The following is a 25,664-nucleotide window of genomic DNA, read 5'->3' on the forward strand; positions in this document are numbered from 1 at the left end:
ATGTGGGCAGGGTGGCCCAGGGGCAAGGCAGACTGGTGTCAGCAAAGCACCTGGTTTATTTTGGGCTGCTCTTTGGCTCTGGAGGTCGATGTGAGCTGTCTGCAGGGGAGGACTGTCCCCTTCATCCTCCACAAGAGCTGTGTGGTGGAGGGCTGTGATCCTCGCTGGTTTGGGGGCTGAGGGCTGGAGATGCCCCATTCCTCAAGAGGGTTTGTTTATTTATTGAATGTGACTTGAAGACTTTTACTCTTGCTCTGTCTGCCTATTAATCTGTCTCCAGACTATAACCTACCCTTCACCTCCCCAATGGGCCTGCTCCATCCATGGTGGGGCCGAGGCCTGCAGGGAGAAGCCTCTTCTCTGCATTCCCTGACTATCTCCAGCTGTTTTGGGTGAGGCCAACAGGGAATAAATTCAGAGAACTGTAAACTGTACCAGAGCCATTCCAAGCAGTCCCCAGCAACAAGATGCTTGGGGAGGGGGCAGCTGCCCATTGAGGGAAGGGGGGGACAGTGGCTCTGCAGAGGGGACATGGCCCTGGCACTTGTTTTGCCGTGTGGCTGCCGTGTTATGTTGAGCTCTTGCACCCTGCATTCACCATGAAGGTGGTGCTCAGTGCATCTTATCTGGGGATAATTTCCAAGCCCCCACCCCAAATGCTATGGGATTTCTCTGCCCAGGACTTTCCCTATGCACTTTTCAGGCCTGTGTCAGTGTATATCTCAACTGGGAGCTCATCACTGCTGCCCTGGGAGTATCAGTCAGTCTGGTCATTCCTCCTCTCCAAAACCTCCCCCATGCGCAGCGAGGAGCTCTCTCCCGTTTGCTGCCAGGCCCTGCGGCACAGCAGGGAAGGCAGTTGGAGGGCTGCCCACCCCAGCAGCAATGCCTGGGAAAGCTGGGCTCAGCAGGTTGGTGAGTGGCCCTGTGACCCTGGCCCCGCTCACAGCAGAGCTGATGGAGGCACCGAAGCTTCGGGAGCTGGCTAGGACTTCCCTGCTATCATCCCCCGGAGAGGATCTGGGATTTGAGCTTACTCCTGGCTGCCAGGGAGAGGTGGAGGACGGGGCATGGAGCAGGAACCCTGTCTGCTCCCTCACACTGCCTTCCAGGAGGGATGTCTGGGAATGGGACAGGGCTGAGCTTGTGCAAAACGGATTGGAGAGGCTAGGTACCTGCTGGGGCAGACAGCTTGTCGCGTGGTACATGCTTGTCATCATCCCTTTGGGTAAGGAACCAACTCCCCCCAGCCGCCCTTGGGGTTGAGTGTGAACTGGGGGCTGTGGTGAGTCCCTGAGGACACCACACCATCACCTGGCTGTTCTGCCAGCACAAGTTCTGGCTTGTACAAGAGCCATGTTTGGCCAATTCTGCAATGCCTAAGTGGGATGCCTTTCCCTCCGAGTGAGAAATGTTAGGTTTGGACTTCGTTCAAAGTGAATGTGTGGTGTATGGAGCAGCTTGGACTTCCCACCTCTCTGCCCTGAGTTGTCTGGGAATTTCTAAGGACAGCACAGGACAGGAGGTCTCCTGCCAGCCCAGTTCTTGTTTGAATGGGATGTTGACAGCTTGACTGTGCAGTGTTGTTGTGAGGTTATATTTGCCCTCCCAAGGGGCAAATGTGATGGTGTATCCCAATGGCAAGGGCATCTCTCCTCCAAGCTGGATGCAATGGTCTGGCTTCTGTCCTGTTTTGTGGTGCTCACAGAGGCCGTGGCTAATCTTCATCAAGGCTCTTCCAGTGTTTGCCTCAGTTTTTCAAGAGGCTTACCTATCCCCGTGATGGAGCTGTGTTTGCAGCCATGACATGACTCTCCTACAGTAAACTCACATTGCTTTTAGCTGCTGGAGTTCTCTTCCCCCACCTGAATCTATTCCTGTCCCTCTCTTGCAGTCTCAAACCATGAACTACATGGGGCAGCTGGCTGAGAGCGTCTTTGTCACAGTGAAGGAGCTGTATCGGGATCTGAACCCCGCCACCCTGTCGGGCTGCATCGATGTGGTCGTGGTGAGGCAGCCCGACAACTCCTTCAAGTGCTCCCCATTTCACGTGCGCTTTGGGAAGCTGGGAGTGCTGCGCTCCAAGGAGAAGGTGGTAAGTGGTGCCTGCCCTGGGGCTACACTTCCTTTCCAGTGTCTCCAGACCCAGGATCTTCTATAACCCACAGGTTATGGAAAGACCTTGCTTGAGGGAAATGGGAGCCCACTGAAAAGGATGCTTGCCAAGTTTTTAAGGGGATGCCCCCAAATGGAACCCATCCATTTCCAGGGAGGAATGTTCTCTCCAGGAAAATTGGGAGAGGTCCCTTGCCTCAAAGGCTGTGTGGCTCTCAGCCCTGTAAGCAATTTCTACCCATCCCCTCCCTCAGGAAGTGCCCCTGCTTCTGTCCCTTGCTAGGTTGACATTGAAATCAATGGGGAGCCTGTGGATCTACACATGAAGCTGGGAGACAATGGAGAGGCCTTCTTTGTTGAGGAGTCAGAAGAGCATGAGGTGGGTGATGAGTAGGTGCTACACATCTGTGTTCCACTGTGACTACCTGGAAGTGTGGGGTTGAGGTGGAATGACCAGGTTTGGAATGCTGCTCTTCCCCAGAGTGACTCCATTGTCCCGTCTGATGTTTTCTGTGTCTGGAAAGGTTCCTGCTCAAAGGACCTTGCAACCTGCGTGGTGGAGCACCCTGAGGGGAGTATTAGACCACATATCTGCATCCCAGACTGGTTTCCATCAATGGGCATGGCTACTGGCCAGACAGGCGGATATCTTGGAGCTTGGCCTCTCAGGGGATCTTGTGACAGGGATGAGAATGAGACAGATGCTGTGGCAGGCTGCCTGCTCCAGTGGGAAGTGGGATGAGACTAGTTGTGGCTTCCAGAAATCCTGGCAGCTCTACTCTCAGGCAGACTTGTGGTCACTGTTGGCTTGGGCTAGGTTTGGGAGTAGGAAGGGGCTCTGGGGTCAAATCCCGTTTCAGCCTTGGTAATTCTGGTCTTGTGGTGCCATCTCCTGCCTGTCTTTCCTTGCCTGTGTTAAAGATGTCTTTAGCTTGTGGCTGGATCACCCTAATGTTCTTTTATTCACATGTTGTAGGTAAAAATCCTTTCCTTTTAGGCCAGGCCACAAACCCACCCCTGAGCTGAGGGCTCAGTGGTGTTGGTAGTGCTGTTCCATAGTATGCTCCACAGAGAGCAAGGAGCTGCTAGGCTGGAAAGGAGGGTGCTGGAGGGAGCTGATGGGCTCTTCCCCATCCCTATTTCAGGGCAGCATCCCCTACTTCCTCCGCACATCCCCCATCTACAAGGCACGGAGCCCAAAGGATGCTGTTCAGCCCTCCTGTGAGCTGGAGGCTACCAGCGCTGGACTGATCCTGCGCAAGAGGAGGCGACGCAAGAGAAGGCCCCAGAGGAAGGAGGTGTCGGAGTTGGGTTCTGACAGCTCTGATGAGGCCAAAAGTGACATGTCCATGAAGAAGCCATGCGAGCTGCCAGCCCCAAGGTGAGCTGCTTGGCGTGGGCAGGGTGGTGCAGGGGGTCAAGCCTGTGGGTTCATTTGGTGATGCCCATCAGTACTGAAACAGGGGGAAAGTGTTTGCAAGTTGGAGCCCAGTCTCCTGTGGGGTAGAGAGCCACGGGGAAGGGTGAAGCTGGGTATTGCCAGCTTTCTGGAGAGGAGGCTGCTGCTTGAGAGCAGCACAAGTGCTCTCTCTTTCCTCCTTTGCAGTGATGCAGCGTGTTCATCCTTTGCTGATTTCCTTGAGGAAACCGAGTCATTGCAACCCCAAGAGATACACCCACACTCCGATGGGGAGCTGCTCAGAGTGGACAGGTAACGTGCAGAGCCAAGGTGTTCTGCTCAGCCCTGGTGAGAGCAGGGCATGTTCCTCATGGCAGGGAAGGTGGTATGGAAAAGTGACTTGGAGGTGTCAGGAGAGGAGGGTTTTCCTAGCCTGATACAGTGTGGCTAGAAGAAAGCTCAGAGACCACAAGGGATGCTTGTGGCCATGGTCACAGGTGTGAGAAGCCTATGTGCAGAGGTCTCTCTGCTGCTGAGCTGCTCTGGGCAACTGCTGGCATAGCACTTTGCATCCTCAGGTCTCAGCTTCCATAGGTCTTGGTCCTTTGGGAGTGACAATCTCATAGGGTAAAGTGACTTCATGGAAAACTAGCCTTACAGGGTTCTTGGCCCCAACGTGGGGCTGCAGTGTAGATGAGGCCCCACATCACCTTCTCTTCCTGTAGCTTCATGCTGAGCCATCCATCTTCTCCCAAAAGTGATTCTGAACTGGAGGTCAGACCACAGGAGAATTTTGCTCTAGGGGCTGAATCCTACATGAAGTGGACCTGGGGAAAGCTCCCTCAGGTGAGTCCCTGCTCTTGCTCTTTTGCTGGGAATGGGTGTTCAAAAGACCTACAGAAAGCAGAGGAGGCTGTGGCCAGGCAACCTTAAGAAAGTTGCCCTTTTCTCTGTGGTGCTTTGGGCAACTTCCCATCCTCAAACCTGTTCCTCTGCTTTCCTTGAGGTGAATAAATTGGTGCGAGTTAAACCAGCCAAGTCCACAAAGATGCTGCCACAAAAGATTGCTGCAGCAACCACCATCTCTGCAGCACTAGTCCCAGTGGATAAGGCAACCCCTCTTGTTGCCACCTCTGAATATCTGGGAAGGGATTCAAGCCCAGCAGGAGCAAAGGGCATACCCCATTCCTTGGCTATGTCTCTTACTGAGCCAACGCTTGCACCCCAGGCTGGGAACAGAATCTTCAGGCTGAAGGACATCTTCCGTGCTGTCAGGGCAAAGAGATTTTTGAGGACCTACTCAAACCCACAAGAGAAACAGAAGGGAGATGTTAGTGTTGTGCCAGAGGTTCAGCAAGATGTGGAGCCCTGTGAGGGAGCCACTGCTCCTAGGCAGTCAGGCTCAGAAGGCCCCAAGTCCCAGCTGGAGAGGCAGAGGAAGCAAGGTGAGAGGGTGACTGGTGCTGCTTGAAGTGGTGTTTGAGCCTGCTGATGTGTCTGACTCAGATGACCTCCTGGGTTGTCCATTTAGTGTAACTCCATGACTTCCAAGTGTGGTGTGTTTACTTTGCCTTCTCTGTGTGCTACCAGCTCCTTTGCTTTGAAGAGACATCCCTTAGGTGTCCACTTTTCAGTGACCACCCAGCTCCCAGGAAAGCTTTCTTGCCTTGTGTTCCCCGAAGTCCATCCCTGAATGTCTCTGCTTTTGCATACTTAGAAGATTTCTCAGCAGTACAGGCCATACCTTAACTTCAAGTGTCTGACAGCACCTGGCCTGACTTGTGGCTTCATCCTGAGCATGCCAAGTCAGGGAAAATCACAGAGAAGCATTTATGTGCCCCACTTGATGGTGTATTTAAGGATCATGCTAGTGCAGGTGTCTTCAGGCACTTCTGTTGCTGTTGACTTCCAGCAACTTTTCCAGTAGGAAAATGGCTGCCCCGTTTGTATGGTACATGGATATGATGGAGGATGATGCTGTTGGCTTTCTTGATAGATGGTGGGGTGGTTGGAAAGGTGATTCAGCTAAGCTCTCTTCTGTCTGTGCATTGAGGATCCACCAAAAGAAATCCTCACTTGGGTCTCAGTAACATTTGCCTGGAAGACCTCTCCAAGCTGGACAAGAAGGAGGTGGCTCTCTATTTCCCCAGGAGGTATGACTTGCCCCAGCTGGCCAACCTCAGATATTTTTGAGCAATTCCCTTGGTGCAAAAGATGGAGGTAGGTTTAAAGCTATTCTCTGGTGTCACCACCATTTCTTCCCTTGCTGGCAGTGACACAGAGCAGACTTTGAGGCCTGTGACAGAGCCCAGCAACCCTCTGTGTGTCCAGCTGCCATCCACCTTGCCTGCCAACCACCCCACGGACTCTGACTCGATGCCCACAGTTGCCCTGTCACTGTGCGGGGGCCTCAGGGGCAACAGGCAGATCTCTCATGGTAGGTGGGAGGGGAGGGGAATCTGCAGCCCTGAAACCCTTTCTATCCCCCAATGGCATAACACAGCCTCTGTCCCACCAGAGAAGTTCATGGAGCACATGGTTTCCTACCAGCAGTTTGCTGAGAATCCAAGGCTCATCAGTGACCCGAACCTGGTGATAATGATCAACAACAAGTGAGTGGATGGCTCTTCCTGCTGCTTTGTTCCACAATGGACAGCATGGCCCCTTTGTCCCTATGGAAACCCTCCTGTAGAAATGTGACTCCATGCCAGCCCATGACTGTACCAAAGTAGCTGTGGGACCTGGCCATGCTGCAGGATGGTGATGTGCCCATCCCTCTTGTTTTTTCTAGGTATTACAGCTGGGCAGTGGCTGGTCCCATAGTCCTGTCCCTGCAGGCTTTCCAGAGGAACATTCCTGAGGTCAGTGGTATAACACATTTACTGGCTATGATTCTTAGCAGGGCCTGGGCTGAGGACTGACCTCACACCATGTTCTGCCATGTTCACAGAGCATCATCGACGAACTGGTGAAGGAGAAGATGCCCAAGAAAAACAGAAGGTGGTGGTTCTCCTGGAGGAGAGAATTCCCAACAGATGGGGTATGTTTGCAGCAGTGGATATGACAACCATGTCCCCAGGGACAGGCATCATTCTGCTGACTGGCAGGGGTGGGAGCAGGGTCCTGGAGATGGCCTGAGGTTGACTATGAGGACATCCAGGACCTGATGAGGTGACTTCTTAAGGTTGCTAGCTGTCCCCTTTGGTGTCTTAATGCCTGAGCAGCAGAGCAACACCTGGTAATGCAGTAATGTGGACCTTGTAGTGGTGAGACCCCCAGCCATGTGCCTGTCATGCCAGATCCCTGGGCACCACATGTGCTTGCTGGTCTCCCTGCCCCACCATAGCACCAGGCTGTGCTTACTCTTCCACAAGCAGTGTCCCTGTGAAGGCAGGGACTGCTGTGACACCTCTTTTGGCGTTGCTGTGCCAACTGGAAGAAAAGCAAAGCAGCCCCTGCTCTTGCTCTTGGCTCTGTGCAAGCACTGCTCAGCAATAAAAGAAACATTTCTGTTATCAACACTGTGTTGAGCCCAAATCCAGAACACAGCCCCATACCAGTCACTGTGAAGAAAATTAACTCTACCTCAGCCAAAACCAGCACACACCTCTCTGCCTGCAGCAGCAGCCGAGGCCAGGGAAAGCCAGCATGGGAACATTGCAGCCTGACCCTGCTCAGCAGAGGTGAGTGCCTCTCTCCCAGGCCATCTTCAGGAGTCTGGATGCTCCTGGTCTCCTCTCCTACATCACTAGTTATTCCTAAGTTTGCCTAATGAAAGAGGGTAGAAAGCTTTGTTAAGACTCTGGCTGACCCCTTCCCTACTTTGTGTAGGCAGGAGGAAAAGGAGTCATCCAGCGACAATGAGTCCCAGCACCCTGGGGATGTGTTGTCAGTGGAGGCCCCTGCTCAGAAACCTCTGCCATTCTACAAGACAGGGAAAGCCAACATGGGAATGCTGCAGCCTGACCCTGCTCAGCAGAGGTGAGTGCCTCTCTCCCAGGCCATCTTCAGGAGTCTGGATGATCCTGGTCTCCTCTCCTACATCACTAGTTATTCCTAAGTTTGCCTAATGAAAGAGGGTAGAAAGCTTTGTTAAGACTCTGGCCGACCCCTTCCCTACTTTGTGTAGGCAGGAGGAAAAGGAGTCATCCAGTGACAATCATCTCCTGCACCCTGAGGATGTGTTGGCAATGGAGGCCCCTGCTCAGAAACATCTGCCAACCTACAAGAAATCCCTGCGGCTCTCCTCTGAACAAATTGTACGCATTTATTCCTCCACCTTCCCTGTCTGTGTGTGCAGGGGTGAGACAACCCTTAAACAGGCATTTCTCTACTCCTGACCTCGTGTTTTCATAGGATATCCAAGTATTTTGCCCTGGTTGACAAACCTGTAGAGGCTTGGGGTCTCTGGCCTGGCTGGGTGGAAGTCTGGCCTCTGGCAAGCCTTGGACTGGTGTGAATTGGTGCTGGTGTAACACTTTTGCTGCCCCTCTGCCCAGGGAAGGTTGAATCTGCAGGATGGCCCCAACGAGGTGGCATTCAGCGTGACGACTCAGTACCAGGGCACGTGCCGCTGTGAGGCCACCATCTACCTGTGGAACTGGAACGAAAAAGTGGTGATCTCAGACATCGATGGCACCATCACCAAGTAAAAGGCCTTTCTCCCACCCCAGAATCCTTGTTTTCCCCTGTTAGGGGAAAGTCTCCTTTAAAGGCTTGCATAAGCAGGCAGGAGGGACCACAAACCCCATTGGGGTGGGAGTGGATACTCACCATGTTGGATCACACTAACCCGGTGACCTTTCCTTTTAGATCAGATGCTCTTGGACAGATCTTGCCGCAACTGGGTAAAGACTGGACTCATCGTGGGATTGTTAAACTCTTCCACAAAATCCACCTGTAGGTATTGGATCAGCTGAGGCCAAGGGGAAGTGGGAAGCTGATGGAGTCAGAGTCAGGGCTTCTTACTTGCTGATGCAGGCCCAGGCAGCTGCACTGTCTGCTGTCAGTTGTGGCTGGTGCTGGCTGTGCTGCCTACGTGATGTTGAGGGGTGAAAGCAGAGGGCCCCTGGGAGCAGATGCTAGCATTACCTTCCCTGGAAGGAGTGTGTGTCAGTGGAGGCTTTGATGGGGAGGTATAGCTGAGCACCGAAGCAGACAAGACCACCCAAGGTCATGCCTGAGAGTGGTGGTCCCCAGCACTGTGGTGCTGGTAGCTCTCTGGGCACCCAGCAATGACTTCCCACAGCCCAGGGGACTCACCTGCGAGGGGTGACACCAGCAGTGACTCCCCGCGGAGCCTCCAGCTTGGTCCCTGGCCCCTGTGGCCACTGAGAGGCACTGTGAGCCCGTGGATGGCTCGTTCCGGCCCCAGGAGGAGCACGGGAGGGATGCACTCCCGGGAATTGCAGGGACGGGACCGGCACCTCGGCTGCCTCTCAGTGGCCACCCCGGTACCACCTCTGCCGAGCTGTCCCCCGCCCGGGCGTCTGCAAGGGCTGGGTGCAGCCCTCCACAATTGACAGGCAGTGCCGTGGGGTGAAAGTGCTGTGCTGAGGGTGCTGAGCAGCAATGGGTGCTGCGCAGCTGAGCCGGGTGGGTGGGTGTGTGTCTGCTGGGGAGAGCGTGGAGGGTGCTGCAGGGACTCCCAGTGTGAAGCAGGTGGGGCTTGGGCTTAGTCTGGGTTTCCAGATAAGGGGTTCATGTTGTTTGTGGAACTACCTTGCTTACTGGAGTAAGGTTTGGGCTTAGGCCAGGTACTTGGCTGCGTCTTCCTCATCGGAGCAGGAGAATGCCTTGCCCAGGTCACAGCTCAGACGGGCTCCCTGTGTTCTCTCTAGGAACGGCTACAAGTTCCTCTACTGCTCGGCCAGGGCTATTGGCATGGCCCACATCACCAAAGGCTACCTCAAATGGGTCAGTGAGCAAGGCTGTGGCCTCCCGATGGGCCCCATGCTGCTTTCCCCCAGTAGCCTCTTGTCTGCCTTCCACAGGTACTGTCCTTTCCTGCACTTCCTGTATCCCGGGGGACAGAACCCCCTTCCCCAGCTTGACCCCGAGGAATGTCCCAGCCTTAAGCTGCTCTGCCCTCCTTGGTGCACAGTGCCTTTTGTGGGAGGCAGCAGGGGAGCTGCCTGGTCTTGCTGGAGCTTCATGGTGAAGCTTCTGATGCACAAAACCTCTTACCCTGAGCCCCAGACAGGTTTGGTGCCCACAGTCCTGGCCAGGTGATGCCACTGTGGTCATGTCTCTTGTGCTGCAGGGAGGTGATTGAGAAGAAGCCAGAGGTGTTCAAGGTCACCTGTTTGACAGACATCCGAAAACTGTTTGCCACGAAGTGTCCCTTCTATGCGGGTTTTGGGAACAGACCCAATGTGAGTGGGTCTCCTGGGGTGGAGGGAGGGCTCAGGCTGGGTGCTGGTGCCTTCCTGCAGCTCTCATGCTGTGCTGACCTTCCTTGGGCAGGATGTCTACGCTTACAAGCAAGTAGGGCTGCCAGAGAGCCGCATATTCACAGTAAACCCCAAGGGAGAGCTGATCCAGGAGCTCGCAAAGAACCAAAAGTCAACGTAAGCAATGTGTTTCTTCCTCGGCATCTTTGGGATAGCCTGGCTTTGATGCAGAGAAGCATCAAACAAATGCTGAATGACCCCAATGTAACTTCTTTCTTACCCCCACAGCTTCGAGCGGCTGTCGGAGCTGGTGGAGGTTTTCTTCCCTCCTGTGGGGCAGAGGAGGAGCGCTAGTCTGGTGTCCCCAGACTGCAGCCACTGTGCCTGCTGGAGACCTCCAGTGCCTGATGTTGACTTAGATGGCTTAGATGGCTTGCCCTAACCCTATCCCTGTGGAGACCTGACCCAGGGCTCTCCTGCATGTTCTTTGCCAGGACTAAATGCTCCAGATACACCTTGTCTTCCCTGTTTGCTACTCGGGCATCTTGTACTTGTCATAGAGGTCATGACACCCCTTAGCAAAGGGGATAAGAGGGAGCTCTGACTCTACAAAGCTCCAGTTGCTAAACACAAATTCCTGAAAGCTAGGTCTCTTCTAGTGTTTGTAGCTCCTCTAAAGCCTGGCTCTTTTAAAGGTGGTGGTTTTTCACTGTTGTATTTATTGATGAGCCTCTGGCATAGCTGTTACCACCTCTGGTATGACCACTGTTCCAGACAGTCCAGCTCCCTGCATTTTGGTAGCTGAAGCTGCCCACCAACTTGTAAAGGGCGATGGAAGATGTTGGGGTTTTGAGTGTTCTGGACTAATAAATAGTGCCTTAACCCAGGCTGCCTCTTGTCTGCTTTAACCCTGTGCATAGAAGTGGGAGCCAGGCTCCCAGTCCTTTTAAAATGTGATTGGGCTCATTTTGCTGAAGCATTCTACCAAGTGGGTCCTGGTGGAGATGGGAGATGGGACCACCTTCTAGAAAATGGCTTTTTTTTTTTTTTTTTTGAAAACGTAGTTCCTTTAGCTAACGTAGCAAAATTAATTAAAAACAGAAGACAAATCCAGGCTTATTCGGTATGTACATGGGCCTGATTTTGGACAATGAGGACAGGAGACCTTGCAAAAGCCAGAGGGTCCTGTACTGAGGCTCCCTCCAGGCCAGCTCCAGCCCCTCGGGGTGCCCAGGATCACGGGGTGCCCGCAGCCCAGTGCAGCCTCGGTGCCCCAGACCCACCCAGGGAAGAGCCCTGGATGAGGCTCTGCAGGACCACACAGGCTCAGCCCTGCTCCAACAGGGGGGTCCCATGGGCCAGGGCCTGTTGGGATTTGCCCCTACAGCTCCCGTGCATGTCCAAAGCAACTGCAAGGAGAGTGTAACCTCTGTCAGTGGGACCCCTCTGTGCACAGGTACCCCCAGCCCAGGGGTGGCCACGCCACCAGCCTCAGGGACCTCCAGCCCCAGGAACCCAGACCAGCTGGAAACCACAACCCTGCAAATGCTCCCTGTGCCCAAAGCAAATGCAAATAGAGCTGGGGTGTGAAAAATAAAGATTGTTTATTTACAGAAGAGCAGCAGCAAAAAAGCATGATGTATTTTCAATGTAAGAATCTTTATAGCAACAACAATCTATAAAACGTATTTACATTATAAAAACCTATATAACAATGTGTGAAATGTATGTACAGAAGAGAATAACAAACTCTAAAGCATATTTACAGGTGAAAACAACAAACTCTAAAACATATTCCAGAAGGGTGGCATCCCTGCCTGGCATCTCCGTCAGTCCTGGAAGAAAAGCAAGTGGCACCGTCACTCCAGTGCGGCCCTAAGGGCTGTTCCCTGTGCCCCCAGGCTGGGACACGCTGGCAGAGCAGGACTCTGCTGCCAGGACTGAGCCCAGCTGGGGCTGGGAGCCGGGCCCCAGGCACTGGGACAGGGCTGGCGTGGCCCAAAGCAAGGGCAGGGCAGGGCGGGGGTGGTGCTTGTGCCTCCAGAATCCAGAGCCCCCCGGGGCACCGTGTCCCTGAGCGGGGCACCCAGCCCAGCCCCGGCCTGGCAGCAGGGGACCCACTCTGCCTGTGGGCAGGGCATGGGGAGCACCTGCCTGTCCTGCTGCTGGGGTCGGTCTTCGTCCCAAGACCATGTCCTCCTCCTCACCTTTCTCATCCACGTCTGTGTCTTCAACGTAATCCTCCATTTCCACCTCCATCTCTTCTTCCATCTCCTCCACGTCCACCTCCATCTCTTCCTCTCCATTCTCTTCTACATCTATATCCATACTCTCCTCTATATCAATCTTCTATATCAATATTGATTTCCAGCTCCTCCTCAGTGTCTGTGACAGCCTGCACAGGGAGCAAAAGCTCAGAGTGGGGTCCCTGTCCCACACCACCCCCCCAGCCCACCCTGGAAGTCCAGGGGTGTCCACCTCAATGGAGTGGCACTGTACCTTCATTGGGACAAAAGTGAGCATCCTGCAGGGATGGATGGCAACATCCAGGCAGCAGGGACTGTTCAGGACTGACAGCAGGGTCAGGGATGGCACTCTCCTGGGACAGAGGCAGATGCACTTCGAGCAGGTGAAGGGTATGGTGGCTGTAGGGTGCATGGTTTTATTGTGCTCTTTTCTGGATAAGTTCCAGCTGAAACACTTGCTATGTTCCATTGTGACTCACAGGATTCAAGGCATTCTCTGCTGTGGGCAATGGGGACCGTAGAATGAAGGAATCCCTGAGTGGTTTGCCTTGGAAAGGACCCTGAAGATCATCTCATTCAAACCTGAGCTTCCTCCCACCAGACCAGGTTGCTCAGAGTCCTGTCCCCCCTGGCCTTGGATGTTCCCAGGGATGGGGCATCCACAGCCTCTGTGCACAGCCTGGGCCAGAGCCTCACCACCCTCAGTGCTTCCTTAAATGCAGCCCAAATCAACCTGCTGCAGTTGAAAGCCATCCCCCCTTCTCCTCCCACCACAGACTCTGTTGAACACTCTCTCCCCATCTTTCCCATGGGACCCTTCAAATCCTGCACGGCCGCAGTGAGGCCTCCCCAGGGCCTTCTCTTCTCGAGGCTGAGCATCCCCAACTCTCTCTTCATGGGAGGTTATAAAGTAAAAGAAATCAGGCAAAAGCACTGCTGGGCTCCTTCCTCCAGTCTGGCATCTACCTTCTCCTTTCCTCCTAGTCTGCTACTTCTGGAAGCCACACAAGTCATTTTGATCCTGGAAACCTCAGCAAGAAATACTTTATTTTTTTCTTTTCCAGTACAAACAGTTTTTCAGCTTTTAAAGTCTGAACAAATAGACAAGGTTTTAAAAACAATAGAGCACAGTCTTTTAACAGGATCAGTTATCAACGGCCTCGGAAAGCTGCCCATGCAAGGACAACCCCGTGGGCACCATTTCCTTACTCTGCAAGCAATCTTTTTTAAAATGCCCAGTTTTGTACAAAGTTCCTTTCACTTTTAAAACATGAATAGCTGAGAACTGAAATAACAAACTGTCCATAGCTTCAAGTGACTAGTCAGGAATAGTCCACATGTAGCACCATTTTCCGGAAGGTCAAACTTCTTCCTTGTCCTAGTTTTGTTATGGTCAGTCCTGGCTCCCTCTTTGCTGGGAAAGCTGCTCCTGTTCAGCCACTCTAACCCAGCCCTGGCTGGGGAACAGGGAACCTGGCCCTTGGCTTGTTTTTCTCTTTGGTTTTCTCCCTGGTGTGAGGGGATGGAAAGAGTTCTTAGGCAGGATACTCCCCCTGTGGGGTGAGGGCTCCCCTGGCCCATCCCAAAGTACTGAGAGTTGGCTTGAGACTCCTTCCTTAGGCTGGAGGAAAAAAATAGCTTTTGTTGTCTAAGAGCAGGTTTTGTAGGATGCCCAATGGCAGCTGGAGGTCGTTCCTCAGCTGGAAAAGCGTCTCAGCAGCTTTAGGGTAACTCCAAATCAGCAAAGCCCAGAGCAGTGAGAGTGGATTCTGGTGCTGTGAGCATCTGGCAGGGCTGAGCAAGTGGTGGGGGGCCACGTGTTCTCTCCATGCTCCCACAGCTGACAGCTTGTGCTCCTCTGGCAGGGGAATGAGCTTTTACTGCCTCAGGGGAACATGATGTGGCCGTCTGGACTCAGTGATCCCTGTGGTCCTCCCCAGCCTGGAAGCATGTTTAAGGGAGCTCACCCAGTTTTTCTGGGAGAGGAAAGGTACCCAGATGCATCCCTGCTGGCAGCTGCTGCTGGTTTGTGCTGGTTGGAGCACAGAGCTGCTCCTTTATGCAATCAGGGGGAATCAAGGAGGGAATCGTGCTGCAGAAGAGCAGGGACAGCCTGGTGAGGGTAAGGGGCACTGTGTGAGAGCCAAAGGCTGGCTGGTGTGGAAGGGTTCATGAGCTACAGTGCTGAACTGATAGAAAAATACGTTCCTCTTCTATAAAGTGCCAGAATTGCTTGGATGGAGGCTCTTTAATTTCCTTCTCATCCTAGTAATGAAGTCACCATTGGCTGATCAGCGGAGGGTGCCCATGGGAGGATGCCACCTCTAGGGAGAGGTGGATTCTGTGTGCAACAGCTCTGTAGGGTAAGGCTGGAGCTGCTCAGGAACGTGGACATTTTCCAGCCTGCCTGTTCATGGGAAACCGGAGTCAAGCCGGGTAAATCATGTGGGGTTTTCATTCTGAGCTGAGGAGAGGTTTCCAGAGGTCTTCTCACAGATGCCCTGCCTCGTTCCACATTGGTGTTGGTCCCACGGCTACTGGCATCCCAGTGGGATCAGAAGAGCGTGAGGAGGACGCAGGCTCCTGCTCCCCCACTGCTGCACTCACACCCTGGAGCAGCTGGAACTCTCCTGTCTGGGACGAGATGACGGCATTCACAGTTTAAGCAATAAAACAGGAGAGAGGATGAGGACTCTCAATCCAGCTCAATAAAACAGAACTGGAGGACAGGACTGCTCTGTGCCCAGCTTGGTCTCTGCAGACACCTACGGACACACCTCTCCTCGGGGAAGACATGTGTTTTCCATAACCCATCATGTCAGTCCCAGATGTAACCAGAAAGCCCAGCAAAGTGGGACTGCAAAGCACAGCAGCCCCAGGGGCCACGGGGCTCTCCCCAAACACTGCTGCCACAGGTTTTAGCTACTCAGTGTGGGTCTTTGGAAAATGGCAAAGGACATGGGGGCGGCATTAGGAAACTGAAATCAGATGAGCACCATGACATAAGGATTGTTCAAAAATATACATACACATACCATGTATATATATATATACACATATGCATATGTGTGTTTTCCCAACACACACCCTCATATGCTCCATAAGGCATGTGCATCTGCATGGAGGAGGGAGCATTATAAATGGATTTACCATACACAAGGAGGGCTGCCATCTCAGAGAAGGGAAGCCAGTTCCCGGAGGGACGTGTGAATACGTGTGTTCTTAGAAATCTGCAATTCCTGTGGTGAGTTTTGTTCCCTGCAAGGAGCCCTGGCTCTGCTCAGTCCCTGGATTAAGATGCAGGTGGTCTTTAGGTCAGAGAAACTATTCCTCAACTGATAACTACAGGGTTTTATTCTTCAAGAAATTATAAATCCACAAAAATAAAATTGAAAAAAATGTTCCCGCCTCCAGCTTATTCCTGAATTGTCCTTCTGGGGTCATCAGCCCTGGAGCCAAAGCAATACCCCCGGCCAGGAGGCGGTGACACTGCTGCACCAGAGTAAGGGCAGCTACCGAGCATCAGGAAGGGAATACCAGCATGGCAGAGTTAAGGAGAACTGGGGCCAACAAGATTAAGGGGGGGAAAAAAAATGTAGCAGCTTTTCATAAAAAAATTATCCCAAGAACTGTTGTCACATTGGAGCGAGTCTGTGTGATATAAGTTAATCCTGTCCTTCACAGCGGGAGAAGGAAGACATGGCATGGCAGCGTGGCTAATGCTGCCTCCTCTCTGCCTTCTCTTCCAAGTGCCCGACCTGTTCTGCCAGCTCAGAGACTTTGGCTTGGCAGTCAAGGAGGTTGTCCTTCAGTCCTGTTATTTCCTGAGTGTGGGCAGCCAGTGTCCCGTTCATGTGGTCCATGTAGTCCCACAGACTGCCCGTGTGTTTCTCCAGCTCCTCCCTGATGTCGTCCAGGCTGCCGGTGATGGCCCCCAGCCTGCCGCAGGCGCTCTCCACCCGCGCCACCCGCTCGTCGAAGTGAGAGACCTCCTGCTGCAGGCCATGGGCCACATTCTTGCAGGAGCTCAGGTCGCTGACAATCCTGGCTTTGAGTCGCTCCAGTTCTCCCTTGAGGTTCAGGACACGGCGGTTGCTGAAGAAAAGCTGGGAGCCTTGGTCGTTGACTTTCTCCTGGATGGAGTGGACCTCATCCTCAATCTTCCGCTCGTGCTCATCCAGTGAGGAGTTGACATGCGTCACGGTGTCTGAGTACTGGGAGACAGAGTCCTTGAGCCCTGTCAGAGACTTGCTCACGGTGTTCAGGTTGATCTTTAGCAAAGTGATCTCCCCTTGCAAAGCCCCCGATGCTTCCTCCTCGATTCGCCGCTGGATCTCCAGGATGGTGGCGTTCAGCTTGCGCAAGAGGTCGTAGTTGCTGTCCATCCGGAGGAGCAGGTCCTGGTTCTTGTTCTGGCAATCCTCAATCTCTGTCCGGAAGGTCTCCACATCTTTCGAGGCCGAGGTGCAGCCCAAGGAGCAAGTGCTCTCCAGCGTGATGAGGCGATTCTGCAGCACCTCCAGTGTCTCATCCGTCCGTTTCCTCATGCTGGCAAGCTCCCCTTCCAGCACGGGCACTACTGCTCCATCCATTCCCATGGGAGAACTGACATTGTTCAGCTCCCCCACTATGGTCATGAACCTGTCCTCCAGAGTCTGCATTTTGTCTTCAAAGGCAGTCCTCATGCCATCCACCTCTGCCACCACCGTGCCTCTCATGCTGTCCTCTATACCAGAGCAGCAGCTCCCCGTTTCCCTCTCTGTAGCATTGAGTCTGGCTTCCAGGTCCTCGAAGCGCCCTTCAAAGAGGTTCCCTAGGGTGACAGTGGAGATTTCTCCATCCAGGCGTGAGTGCAGGTTCTTCTGGGACTCAGAGATGCTGTGAAGGCCTTTCTCAAGGATGTTCATGCGCTCAGTGAGGTAGTCCAGGTTGCTGCAGCAGCTTTCCACCACTGTCAGCCCTTGGATCTGGGTCTCCAGCTGGGAGATCTCTTTCTTGATCTCCAGCTCCTTCCCATCCAGTGTCTGCTGCAGCCGCAGGTTGGCAGCTTTCTCCTCCTCGCACTGCTGCCGCACCTCTTGGATGCGGAAATCGCACGTGGTCTGGATCTTGCCCAGCTTCTTCTCGAAGCCATCAAGCAGCTCTCCACGCAGGTTGCTCAGCCTCGTGTCCACATACTCCTCCAGCAGGTCGATGGAGGTGAGGGGCGAGGGCCGGGCGGACTCCAGCAGGTGCTTGATCTGCCCGTCGTGGTCCAGGACCATGCCCCGAACCTCATGCAGCAGATCTGCCTTGGTTTTCAGCACGTCGCTCACCTCCGTCACTTTGGTCAGGATCTCCCCCACGGGAGGGTACGTGGCGATGTCGGCTTTGTCCGCCACATCCACCAGGCCGTCGGGGATGATGCCGAAGCCCACGGATGAGTCTGGTGTGCCTGGGCTGTTCATCAGGGAGCCTATCATCTTGGTGGTGTCCTCCTGGATGGCCAACCGCAGGCGGTCTCCCAGCCCACTCACCATGGTGTGCAGGCTGTTGTAGGACTGGGAAAGGCGCCTCACCTCCTCCTCCAGCCGATCCAGGCGGTCCCCGAAGAGTCCGGGCAGCTTCCTGCCTGCACAGGGAATGAAATAGAGAGGGCACAGTAAGGGCTGGTGCTCCTTTAACTTCCCTCCTTCAAGTCCTTTCCCATAATGACCTTGTGGCCTGCCCTCTGTTATTGTCATTTCAGCAAAATCTCAGCCCACATCTCTCCTTAAGATATCAGGAAACCCTCTTTCCTCTTGGTATCCAGCCCTCTGCTCCCAAGTTCAACAGCAGGTGGTGATAACATCCCAGGGGTGCTTCATCTTGAGATGCACCCTATCAACTCCATAATTAATGGGAAAATGCTCTAAAGCAATGAGGAAAGGCAATTTTGAAGCTGCATGTTTTGAAAGAAACAGGATTTTAAAAGCAAGTGGTCCTCAAAGCTATCAAATGTCAGGTCTCTGATAGAAAACATGCCACCCACTGAATTTTTGCTAAATTCATGCTCTCTTCTGGAACAGAGAGAACCTGGAGGTTTGAATGCATTACAATGGTGACCTGGGGACATGAAGCAGGAGTGATATCTCACCATATTGGTTCTTCTTTGGTCCTGGAAACAGGTCAGGGTGGCTTTTGGGATAGGGAGGAAGTCTGGGCATTGGGAACATCTTTTGCCCGGGAGGCATTTTAGGGCTGGGATGCTGGGGCAGAAGGCCAGGCTGGTCCGTCGGGCTGTCGTGGCACCCTTCTCCCATGAAGCCTGGGCAGCACCTCCAGGACAGCTCGGTCACTGTCTTGTATCCAATCTTGTATTTGGGCCTGAAGAAGGTACGGTACCTTTCCAGGAGAGGGGAGGGAGGAAGAAGACAGTTTAGAGAAGCAACCTCAACATCAAGCAATAGAGCAGGGTCACGGTCCCGTTGGATGTGGGAGATCTGGGCACATGGGAAAGCCTGACTGAAACCCTTGTGCTGCACCTGCAGACCAAGGCCCACCTTCTCCAAGAGCTCTTGCTGCACCATAGCTCAGTGTAGCATTGCAGTGGGGTTTTGGTCGAGTATTTTTTAACCTAGGACGCTGCTGATTTAGAACTGCAGCTCTAAGTGTATTGCTGCAGTCCCTGGCCTGATAGGTGACCACTGTGACAGATGCCACACTGTTCAGTGACTTCTGGCCCAGCAGGGCACAAGATGAAATGATGGAACTGATTTCAAAAGCCCTGCAAGCTCACATCACTTCCAGGAGGGAAGTGGACTGCTTGTAGAAGTGTTTTGCACTTTGAATTGACCTAGTGGGATCCAAAAAATCCTCTTCTCAACAGTAATCCTGTCTGGAAGCCCCCATGAGGGTTGAAATACCTTTGGAAAGGTGTTTTCTCTCTGTGTGGAGGGCATCAGTTTGCTGGGAAGCCTAAAGGGTCTTGGGCTGGCCTGGTGAGGGTCCCCAGGGTGATGCTGTGATGTGCACAGAGGGATGGCTCCTTACACTGCCTCCTGCCCCAGCTGGGATGCCCTGGGAAGTGTCTCCATCGTGAATTTGGGCACTACAGCACTGATCCTCCCTTACGCAGCACACAAGGTGCAAGCCCACCTCACGCCTTGCCCCTCTGCTCTTGCTCTGAATGGGGTCCCACCAGTCATGGGGCAGGATTCAGCTGCTCCCTGCTTTCCCGTGGCACTTCCCTGTCAAGTAGCAGGGATGGGACAGGACCCTGCTGGCATCTGTGTCCCCCCACCAGCTGAGCTGAGCCGTCCAGGGCTGAAGATGGCACTTTTCTCACCACCTCTAAATACCAATGCTTTAAGCCTGTCTTTTGGAAACTTCCAATCTGAATTTACCAGGGCCTGCATATCTTGAAGTTTGCTGTTTTGCAACAACACACACAATCAACCTCTTGTTCTTCTCCAGCATGTTCAGCAGAAGGTCTTGGAAGAGCAGCACAGCCACCTGTGAGGCAGAGGGGCTGCATTAGGCACTTATCCATCAGTCAGGGCAGCACATGGGGCTGATTCCCTGTCATCCACGTCCTTGTCCGAATCCACAGAGTCCCCAGCCCAGGCTGCAGCCTCCGGCACTGCTGCTTCCACATGGACTCCCAGCGAGATACAGCCACCTCCATACATGCCACAGGGCAGGGGGATAAAGCAAACTCAAATCCTCTGCTCTTTGAATCTCTTCAAAATTTCTCAACACCAATTTCCCAAAGGGACAGTTTCAAAACAAGCTCTTCTTGTTACTCCTCTTCACAGGTGCTGTGGAGTTTCAATGATCTTTTCTTCTGTTGTAGTGTGTAGAAACCTGCCCAGGTGTACCACAGGAGATTGCTGTTCCAGCATCAGTTGAGGGTAAGGCAAGGATGAGGATGGCCTCCAAAAGGCAGAGCACCTTCTCAGTGTCATCCCAGCCTCTGCAGAGGAGCTCAAAGCCCTTGGACACCTCCAACTCCTTCTCCACTGCTCCAAACCATGTCGAGGGGAAGTATTTGCAGCCAGCTGCACAAACATTGGTTGATGGCCCCAGCACATGGAAAACCCATGTTTTCCTTTAGTCCACGGATGCACCATCTGAGGCTCTGCAGAAAATTCAGCTGTGGGTCCATCTGCCCTCAGAAAACACTCTGGTTTCACCATGGTTTTGCTTGAAGGAGACAAGCAGAGGACACTGTGGAGATGGGAGAGGCTTTGGGGATTTCCTCCATGGATACCAGCAGCTGCAGGATGTCCTGAAGGCCCCGAATGCTGCTAAAACACTTGTGATAGAAAGAACAAGTGAGCGAGTGGGTCTGACTGCCCGTCTCTGCCAGCAGAGGCTGCGAGCGGAACAGCCCGTGGCACCACCGGCACATGGAGAGTCCCAGCCAGCTGCCACAGGACGGGCACCAGGCTCCGACAGAAACTTCCCTCATCCCAGTTTTCCTCTGTGCTCAGCTCTGCTCCACTCCTCAGGCCTGGGGAGGATGCAGAAGAATGGCTTTTCCGCATGGAGCAGCATCCCCGGAGGGTGGTGAAGCACAAAGCCCCAGTGTCTGCCCTGCGCCGCCAGCGCCTCCGGCTGTGGCACAGTAAAGTGTTTCCCTTCAGCACTGACGAGGTGGCAAAGAGTTTTGCAAGTATTTTCCTGGAGCAGGAAGCACTGAGCCATCCCCAGCCACGGGCTCCATTTCCTCATCCCCTCTGTCAGGTCCTCACCGAACTGCTGTCATTCTGCCACATTGCAGGTCTGTGACAAACTGCTTTCCTACGCACATGCACAGACACCTCACCACTGCCCATGATTTCCTGATTTATTTCTGAATCACAGAATATCCTGAGTTTGAAGGGACCCATAAGAATCATTGTGCCCAACAACTGCACAGGACACTCTCAAAAATCACACCATGTGCCTGAGAGCATTGTCCAAAGGTTTCTTCAACTCTGTCAGGCTTGGTGCCATAATCAGCTTCCCTGGGGAGCCTTTTCCAGTGCTCAACCGCCCTCTGGGTGAAAACCTTTCCCTGATATCCAATCTAAACCTCCTCTGACAGTTTCTGAGGAGGCATAGAGCTCCCTCTCCCTCCTGACAGGTCCCACCTTGCCTCCTCCCAACACCACGGCCCTGCCACTAACTCCCATGTCCAGGAAAAGTCCTTCAGCTCCTTTCCCTGCCCCTGCAAAGTGGGGGTTCATGGTCAGAAAGGCACAGGGTCTCGGGGGAAGGGAGGCATGCCCTCGTATCCCCCATACTCACAGCACTTTCCCCGGGCACTTGGGTCCCCAGCTGCACTTGTGGTACTCGGCCTTGACGTAGCTCTCGGCCCCGTCCTGCAGCGTGCACGTCACGTTGCGCTGCACCACGTAGGCACAGTAGCTCCTGGGGGGAAACACAGCAAGACACTGTTACCCCCTGCCCAGCTGACAGCAGTGCCTGCACTGCTGGACACTGCCAGCGAGGTCGGGGTGGCAGGAGCTGGAAGGAGGCCCCCCAGCTTGGGCAGCTGCTGGGTAAGGGCATCACAGCCACGCTGCAGGAGCAGGGCTCCTGTCACAGCCACAGCCACGTCGTCACCACTGCTAGTGGTATCACCAGAGCTGGGCTGTGCTTGGCACAGCATGGACTGTGTGGTGAGACTGTGTGAGGACAATCAGAATCCCAGCAGCAGCAGTTGTGGGAATAGCACCCCAGAAATAGCTCCAGCAGTGCCTGGCAGGGGTGGTCTGTCTTGCTGCAGCTCGTGGAGTGCTGCCAGCACAGGGGCCAACCCAAAGCCTTCAGCCCTTGCTGTGCTTTTGGGTGCCGCCACAGACCAGGCACAGAAAGGAGATGTGGCTCTGTAGGGCTGCAGCATCATGGGTCCCTCCTGGAGGCAGGGATGTGGAGCAGATCTGTGATGGAGGCTGGAAACCCCTTCAGATGTCTGGGACAATACAGAGAGCTTTATCCCTCCTGCCATCCGCCTGCAGCTGGGTGCCACAGGTACCAGCCAGCTCCAGCCACAGAACCTCTCCTGAGCCAAGCAGCAGATCCTGGTGCTGAGGATAAGTTGGCTGGGAGGAAGGCGGTGTGTGGGAAGGACGCAGGACTGCTGGTAGGACAGATGGAGGCCAAGGCTGTTCCAGCTGAAGGCAGGGTTGCTGGCAGGAGCAGATGGACTTGGTCCACAGGGGCAGAGACAGCAGGGATGTGTGGTGAGGCAGGGATTAAGGACAGGGGGATGTGGCAGACGGCAGAGCGGGAGGAGAGGAGGGCACAGGCCCACCATGCAGAGCAGAGCTGAGGCGTGAGGTCAGCGGGATGGAGCAGATGGGCCAGCGCAAGCTGCAGGTGCAGGGAGGTGTTCAGTGAGGCGGGAGGACATGGCTTCCCCTGTGCCAGCTGGGCGGCTTGGGGTGAATGGGTAGAGAATGTACTTTGTCTTCACCTATTTGCCATCAGTGCTTGTCCCTCCTTCATCAATCTTTCCCCACTCAGGGCAAGCCAAAGTCCTGCTGATCTGGCCCCTGAGTGACATGGTGGGGCTGGGGGAGGGCTGTGCACACCCACCCTGTGCAGGCACACACACACATTCAAACAGGAGACACCACTTACTTTTGGTAAGCCCTTCTTTGCAAACCCTTCTGCTCCATCCTGACTGTCACAGTCCCTTTCCTCTGCCTCCACCTGCCAGAGGTGTCTCAACATCATCCAGACCATCATGACAAGCCCATGCGAGCTGGGCTGAGGCCCTGCAGCTCTTTTCTGGGCTCAGCCCTGAGGCTGCTCTCCACAAGCCATGTTATGGCCATGCCAGGGAACTCCAACTGCATCCCAGCCTGTGGACAGGCAGCTGAGCTGCAGCAACCCCAGCTGCCTCCCAGTGCCCCCGTTCAGAGGCCCTGAGCAGGCTACTCGATCTCCAACAGCCCACCTGGGGCAGGAGATCCCTCCGTGAAGCAGCAAGGTGTGAGCAGAGTCATCCTCCCTCCAAGCCTCTCTCTGCTCCCTTCCCCTGATCCCACACCCCCAGCACATCCCACTTGCTCCCCCCAGGAGCTGCACCAGCACATCCACCCCAGCCCCTCACCGAGGGCTCCCTTTGATCCCCTGGGATGGGCACACACCTCCCAGCTGTGACTGGCATTTCCAGCCTGCCCAGACCTGAGTGGCTCTGCCCTGGCAAGGGGCTGCCAGGCTCAGAGCGTGAGCAGGGCCCTGTGCTGCTCCCTGCTCCTCCACAAGTGAGTCATTCATCCGTGCACAGGACCGCAGGAGAAGGAAGGGCAGCCACTTCTCTTAGCTGGAGGCAAAGGAGTTCATGTGTGCATGTGGAAACTTAGGATCACCGTCAATCCATAAATCCAGGAGCTGCTTACAAACGCACCACAACTGTCTCTAAGTTAGCTAGTAGCCAATGCAGGCAGATCTACTAGCCACTGCTAATTAACACTGCCTACCTGCGACTGCTCAGGTTAGTGTGGTTCTGGCTCGCTCTCCCTCTCAGAACCCCCTTCCTTTCTCACTCACCTGTGGCAAGCAGTTTTATAGCTCCAGCCTGATGTTTTTAGAGTGAGCAGCTGGAAAATGTTACGGGTTTTTGAAAGCTCTCACTGGCACTGCCAGTATTGTTTGTCCCGAGGGTTACTTTATTCATTTCAGCTTGTTCATAGCCCCACATCCTCCCTCTTTCAAAGGAGCCCAACAGAAACTGCTCCAGCAAACAAGTAGAGAGGGAAGCTACATCCCCCTCTCCACCCCCAATGTAACAGCTCTTATGCAACTGAATGGAAAAAGTCTACAGTTATGTGTAAAACCCACATTCCTCACTGCCTGAGCTTTCCAGGTTTCTTGAAAATGTACTTAAACTCCAGTATGTATGTATTTTACAAGCAAAGGAGCAAATTCCCTCCAAACCAACCTGTGTTTTCATGCGTAGGTCTGTGCACTGCCCTCCTCCCCTCCTGCACATCACCCCTGACCCCCCGCGCCCATGTCACGCAGAGCAGGTACATGCACCTACCCCAAAACCACACACGGGCATCCCCATCCCCATCTCCTGCAGCCCCGTCCCGCACGGAACCGTAGCACACATGTCCCCACCGCACGCAGCCCGTTCCCTCTTGGAAATACAACTCCCGGACCCTCCTCTAGATGGAGGGGGGGCACCGAGACACACGGACACTGCTGCGCTGCCGCCAGCCCTTGCTCAGTACCTGGCACACGATATGGAGCAAGGGATGCCCGCGGCCGGTACCCAGAGACTCCTGCCCAGCCAGGGATGCCCGCAGGCGAACCCTGGGGAAGATACCCATGGCCGGCACCGGGGGTTGGGTACCCGCGGCAGCCCATCCCCCGGGGATGCTGCCTGTAGAGCAGCTGGCCGCGGTCCGTTCCCGGTAAGGGATGCCCGACGGAGACCCGGCTCGGTGCCCGGGGGCGGCGGCTCCCGGTGCCTTCCGGATGGGTTGCGCGGCCGCGGCCGGGGGTCGCTTACTTGTGCTTGCCCACGGGCTTGCCGGGGCCGAGTTGCGGGCTGGAGCCGGCCGTGTAGAGGCTGTACCTGCCGCCGTAGGGCAGGGGGGCGGCGGGGGGGTAGAAGGCACCCTTGGCATCGGCGAGGGCCAGCAGCGTCCCCAAGGAGAGGCAGGCGAGCAGCGCTCCGCGGCGGCGCAGCGCCCGCGCCCGCCGCATGGTCCCGGCCCGGCGGCGGCGGAGCGGGATGGGACGGGACGGGATGGGATGGAACAGGACGGGGCGGGACGGGACGGGGCGGCCGCGGGGCCCCGCCGGGACAGCGCTGCGGAGGGGACCGGAGCGCCGCCCGCTGCGCCCTACCCGGCCCCTGCCTGTCCCTGTCCTTGTCCCTACCCCTGCCCGGCCCTGCCCGGCGGCACACGCCGCTCCGCCGCCCGCCCGTCCCCTTTTGTACGGCGGCGGCGGGGGCGGGCCGCGCTCCTCCTCCCGCCCTCCCACGGCTGCCGACCCCGGCCCCGCGGGCGGGGAGACAAAGAGAAGCCCCCCGACCCCCCTTCTCCCCTCGTCCAGCCCCCGCCAGCGGTGCTGCAGCCCCCGGCGCAGTCCGGGCGGAGCGCGCTGCCGACCCCGGCGGGGGCTGGACGGGGCTCGCACCCTCTCCCGGCCCCGGCCCCCTCTTCTCCCCTTCTCCCGATGCCCCCTCCCTGCGCACCGGGCGTTTGCCACCACGGGGTAGCAGGTGCAGCGGGGTCTGGAGCCCTCTGGCTTCTGGTTCCCCCCAGTCCCCAGCTCTGCTCTGCTTCATCTCGGAGTACCGGGGAGAGAAAGGCTGAAGCGACCCTAACTCTGCCCCCGAGGACATCTGTGCTGCTGGAGATTGGAGGCTGTCAATCATATGGCTGGCACCAGCCTGGTGCATCGAGCATCCCCCGGCGAACCCAGCACCTGCAGGAAGGGGGACTATTTTGGAGTCCTCCTCAGGTTTTGGCTTTGGATCCAAGCTCCAGAAGAGACGGGGGAATCCCTTGCCTTTCCCTGCAGGTCCCTGGATCTCCCATA

The 25,664-nt window shown here is 55.0% G+C and overlaps 2 protein-coding genes across 2 annotated transcripts; one reads left to right on the plus strand and one right to left on the minus strand.

The window, feature by feature from the left end:
* The first annotated feature begins 1,891 nt into the window (after positions 1–1,891).
* Positions 1,892–10,348, plus strand: LPIN3 (lipin 3). The gene is made up of 20 exons (XM_069034548.1): positions 1,892–2,095; positions 2,399–2,494; positions 3,261–3,496; positions 3,722–3,826; positions 4,240–4,360; positions 4,521–4,959; positions 5,568–5,667; positions 5,788–5,951; positions 6,033–6,126; positions 6,306–6,375; positions 6,465–6,554; positions 7,136–7,197; positions 7,346–7,495; positions 7,644–7,773; positions 8,014–8,162; positions 8,327–8,413; positions 9,355–9,507; positions 9,777–9,888; positions 9,980–10,083; positions 10,195–10,348. The coding sequence occupies exons 1-20, from the start codon at positions 1,904–1,906 to the stop codon at positions 10,346–10,348; spliced, it is 2,808 nt and encodes a 935-aa protein (XP_068890649.1). The 5' UTR covers positions 1,892–1,903.
* Positions 10,349–15,674: 5,326 nt separating this feature from the next.
* EMILIN3 (elastin microfibril interfacer 3) lies at positions 15,675–24,821 on the minus strand. The gene is made up of 4 exons (XM_069034328.1): positions 24,625–24,821; positions 21,405–21,527; positions 18,268–18,515; positions 15,675–17,763 (listed from the first exon to the last, which is right to left on the minus strand). Exons 1-4 carry the CDS (start codon positions 24,819–24,821, stop codon positions 15,869–15,871), a joined length of 2,463 nt encoding a protein of 820 aa, XP_068890429.1. The 3' UTR covers positions 15,675–15,868.
* Between the last annotated feature and the right edge of the window lie 843 nt (positions 24,822–25,664).

This window comes from Aphelocoma coerulescens, chromosome 20 (genome assembly GCF_041296385.1).
Source record: "Aphelocoma coerulescens isolate FSJ_1873_10779 chromosome 20, UR_Acoe_1.0, whole genome shotgun sequence".
NCBI lineage: Eukaryota > Metazoa > Chordata > Aves > Passeriformes > Corvidae > Aphelocoma > Aphelocoma coerulescens.

What these genes read in the sequence shown, in the direction of transcription:
- EMILIN3 (XM_069034328.1), bottom strand. Translation starts at nt 24,821, where the DNA reads ATGCGGCGGGCGCGGGCGCTGCGCCGCCGCGGAGCGCTGCTCGCCTGC. An exon ending in AAGCCCGTGGGCAAGCACAA is followed by an intron (nt 21,528 to 24,624) that starts GTAAGCGACCCC and finishes GTTTCCCCCCAG; the next exon opens with GAGCTACTGTGCCTACGTGG. An exon ending in AAGTGCCCGGGGAAAGTGCT is followed by an intron (nt 18,516 to 21,404) that starts GTGAGTATGGGG and finishes TCTCCTGGAAAG; the next exon opens with GTACCGTACCTTCTTCAGGC.
- LPIN3 (XM_069034548.1), top strand. Translation starts at nt 1,904, where the DNA reads ATGAACTACATGGGGCAGCTGGCTGAGAGCGTCTTTGTCACAGTGAAG. An exon ending in ATCGATGGCACCATCACCAA is followed by an intron (nt 8,163 to 8,326) that starts GTAAAAGGCCTT and finishes CTTTCCTTTTAG; the next exon opens with ATCAGATGCTCTTGGACAGA. An exon ending in CTCTTCCACAAAATCCACCT is followed by an intron (nt 8,414 to 9,354) that starts GTAGGTATTGGA and finishes TGTTCTCTCTAG; the next exon opens with GAACGGCTACAAGTTCCTCT.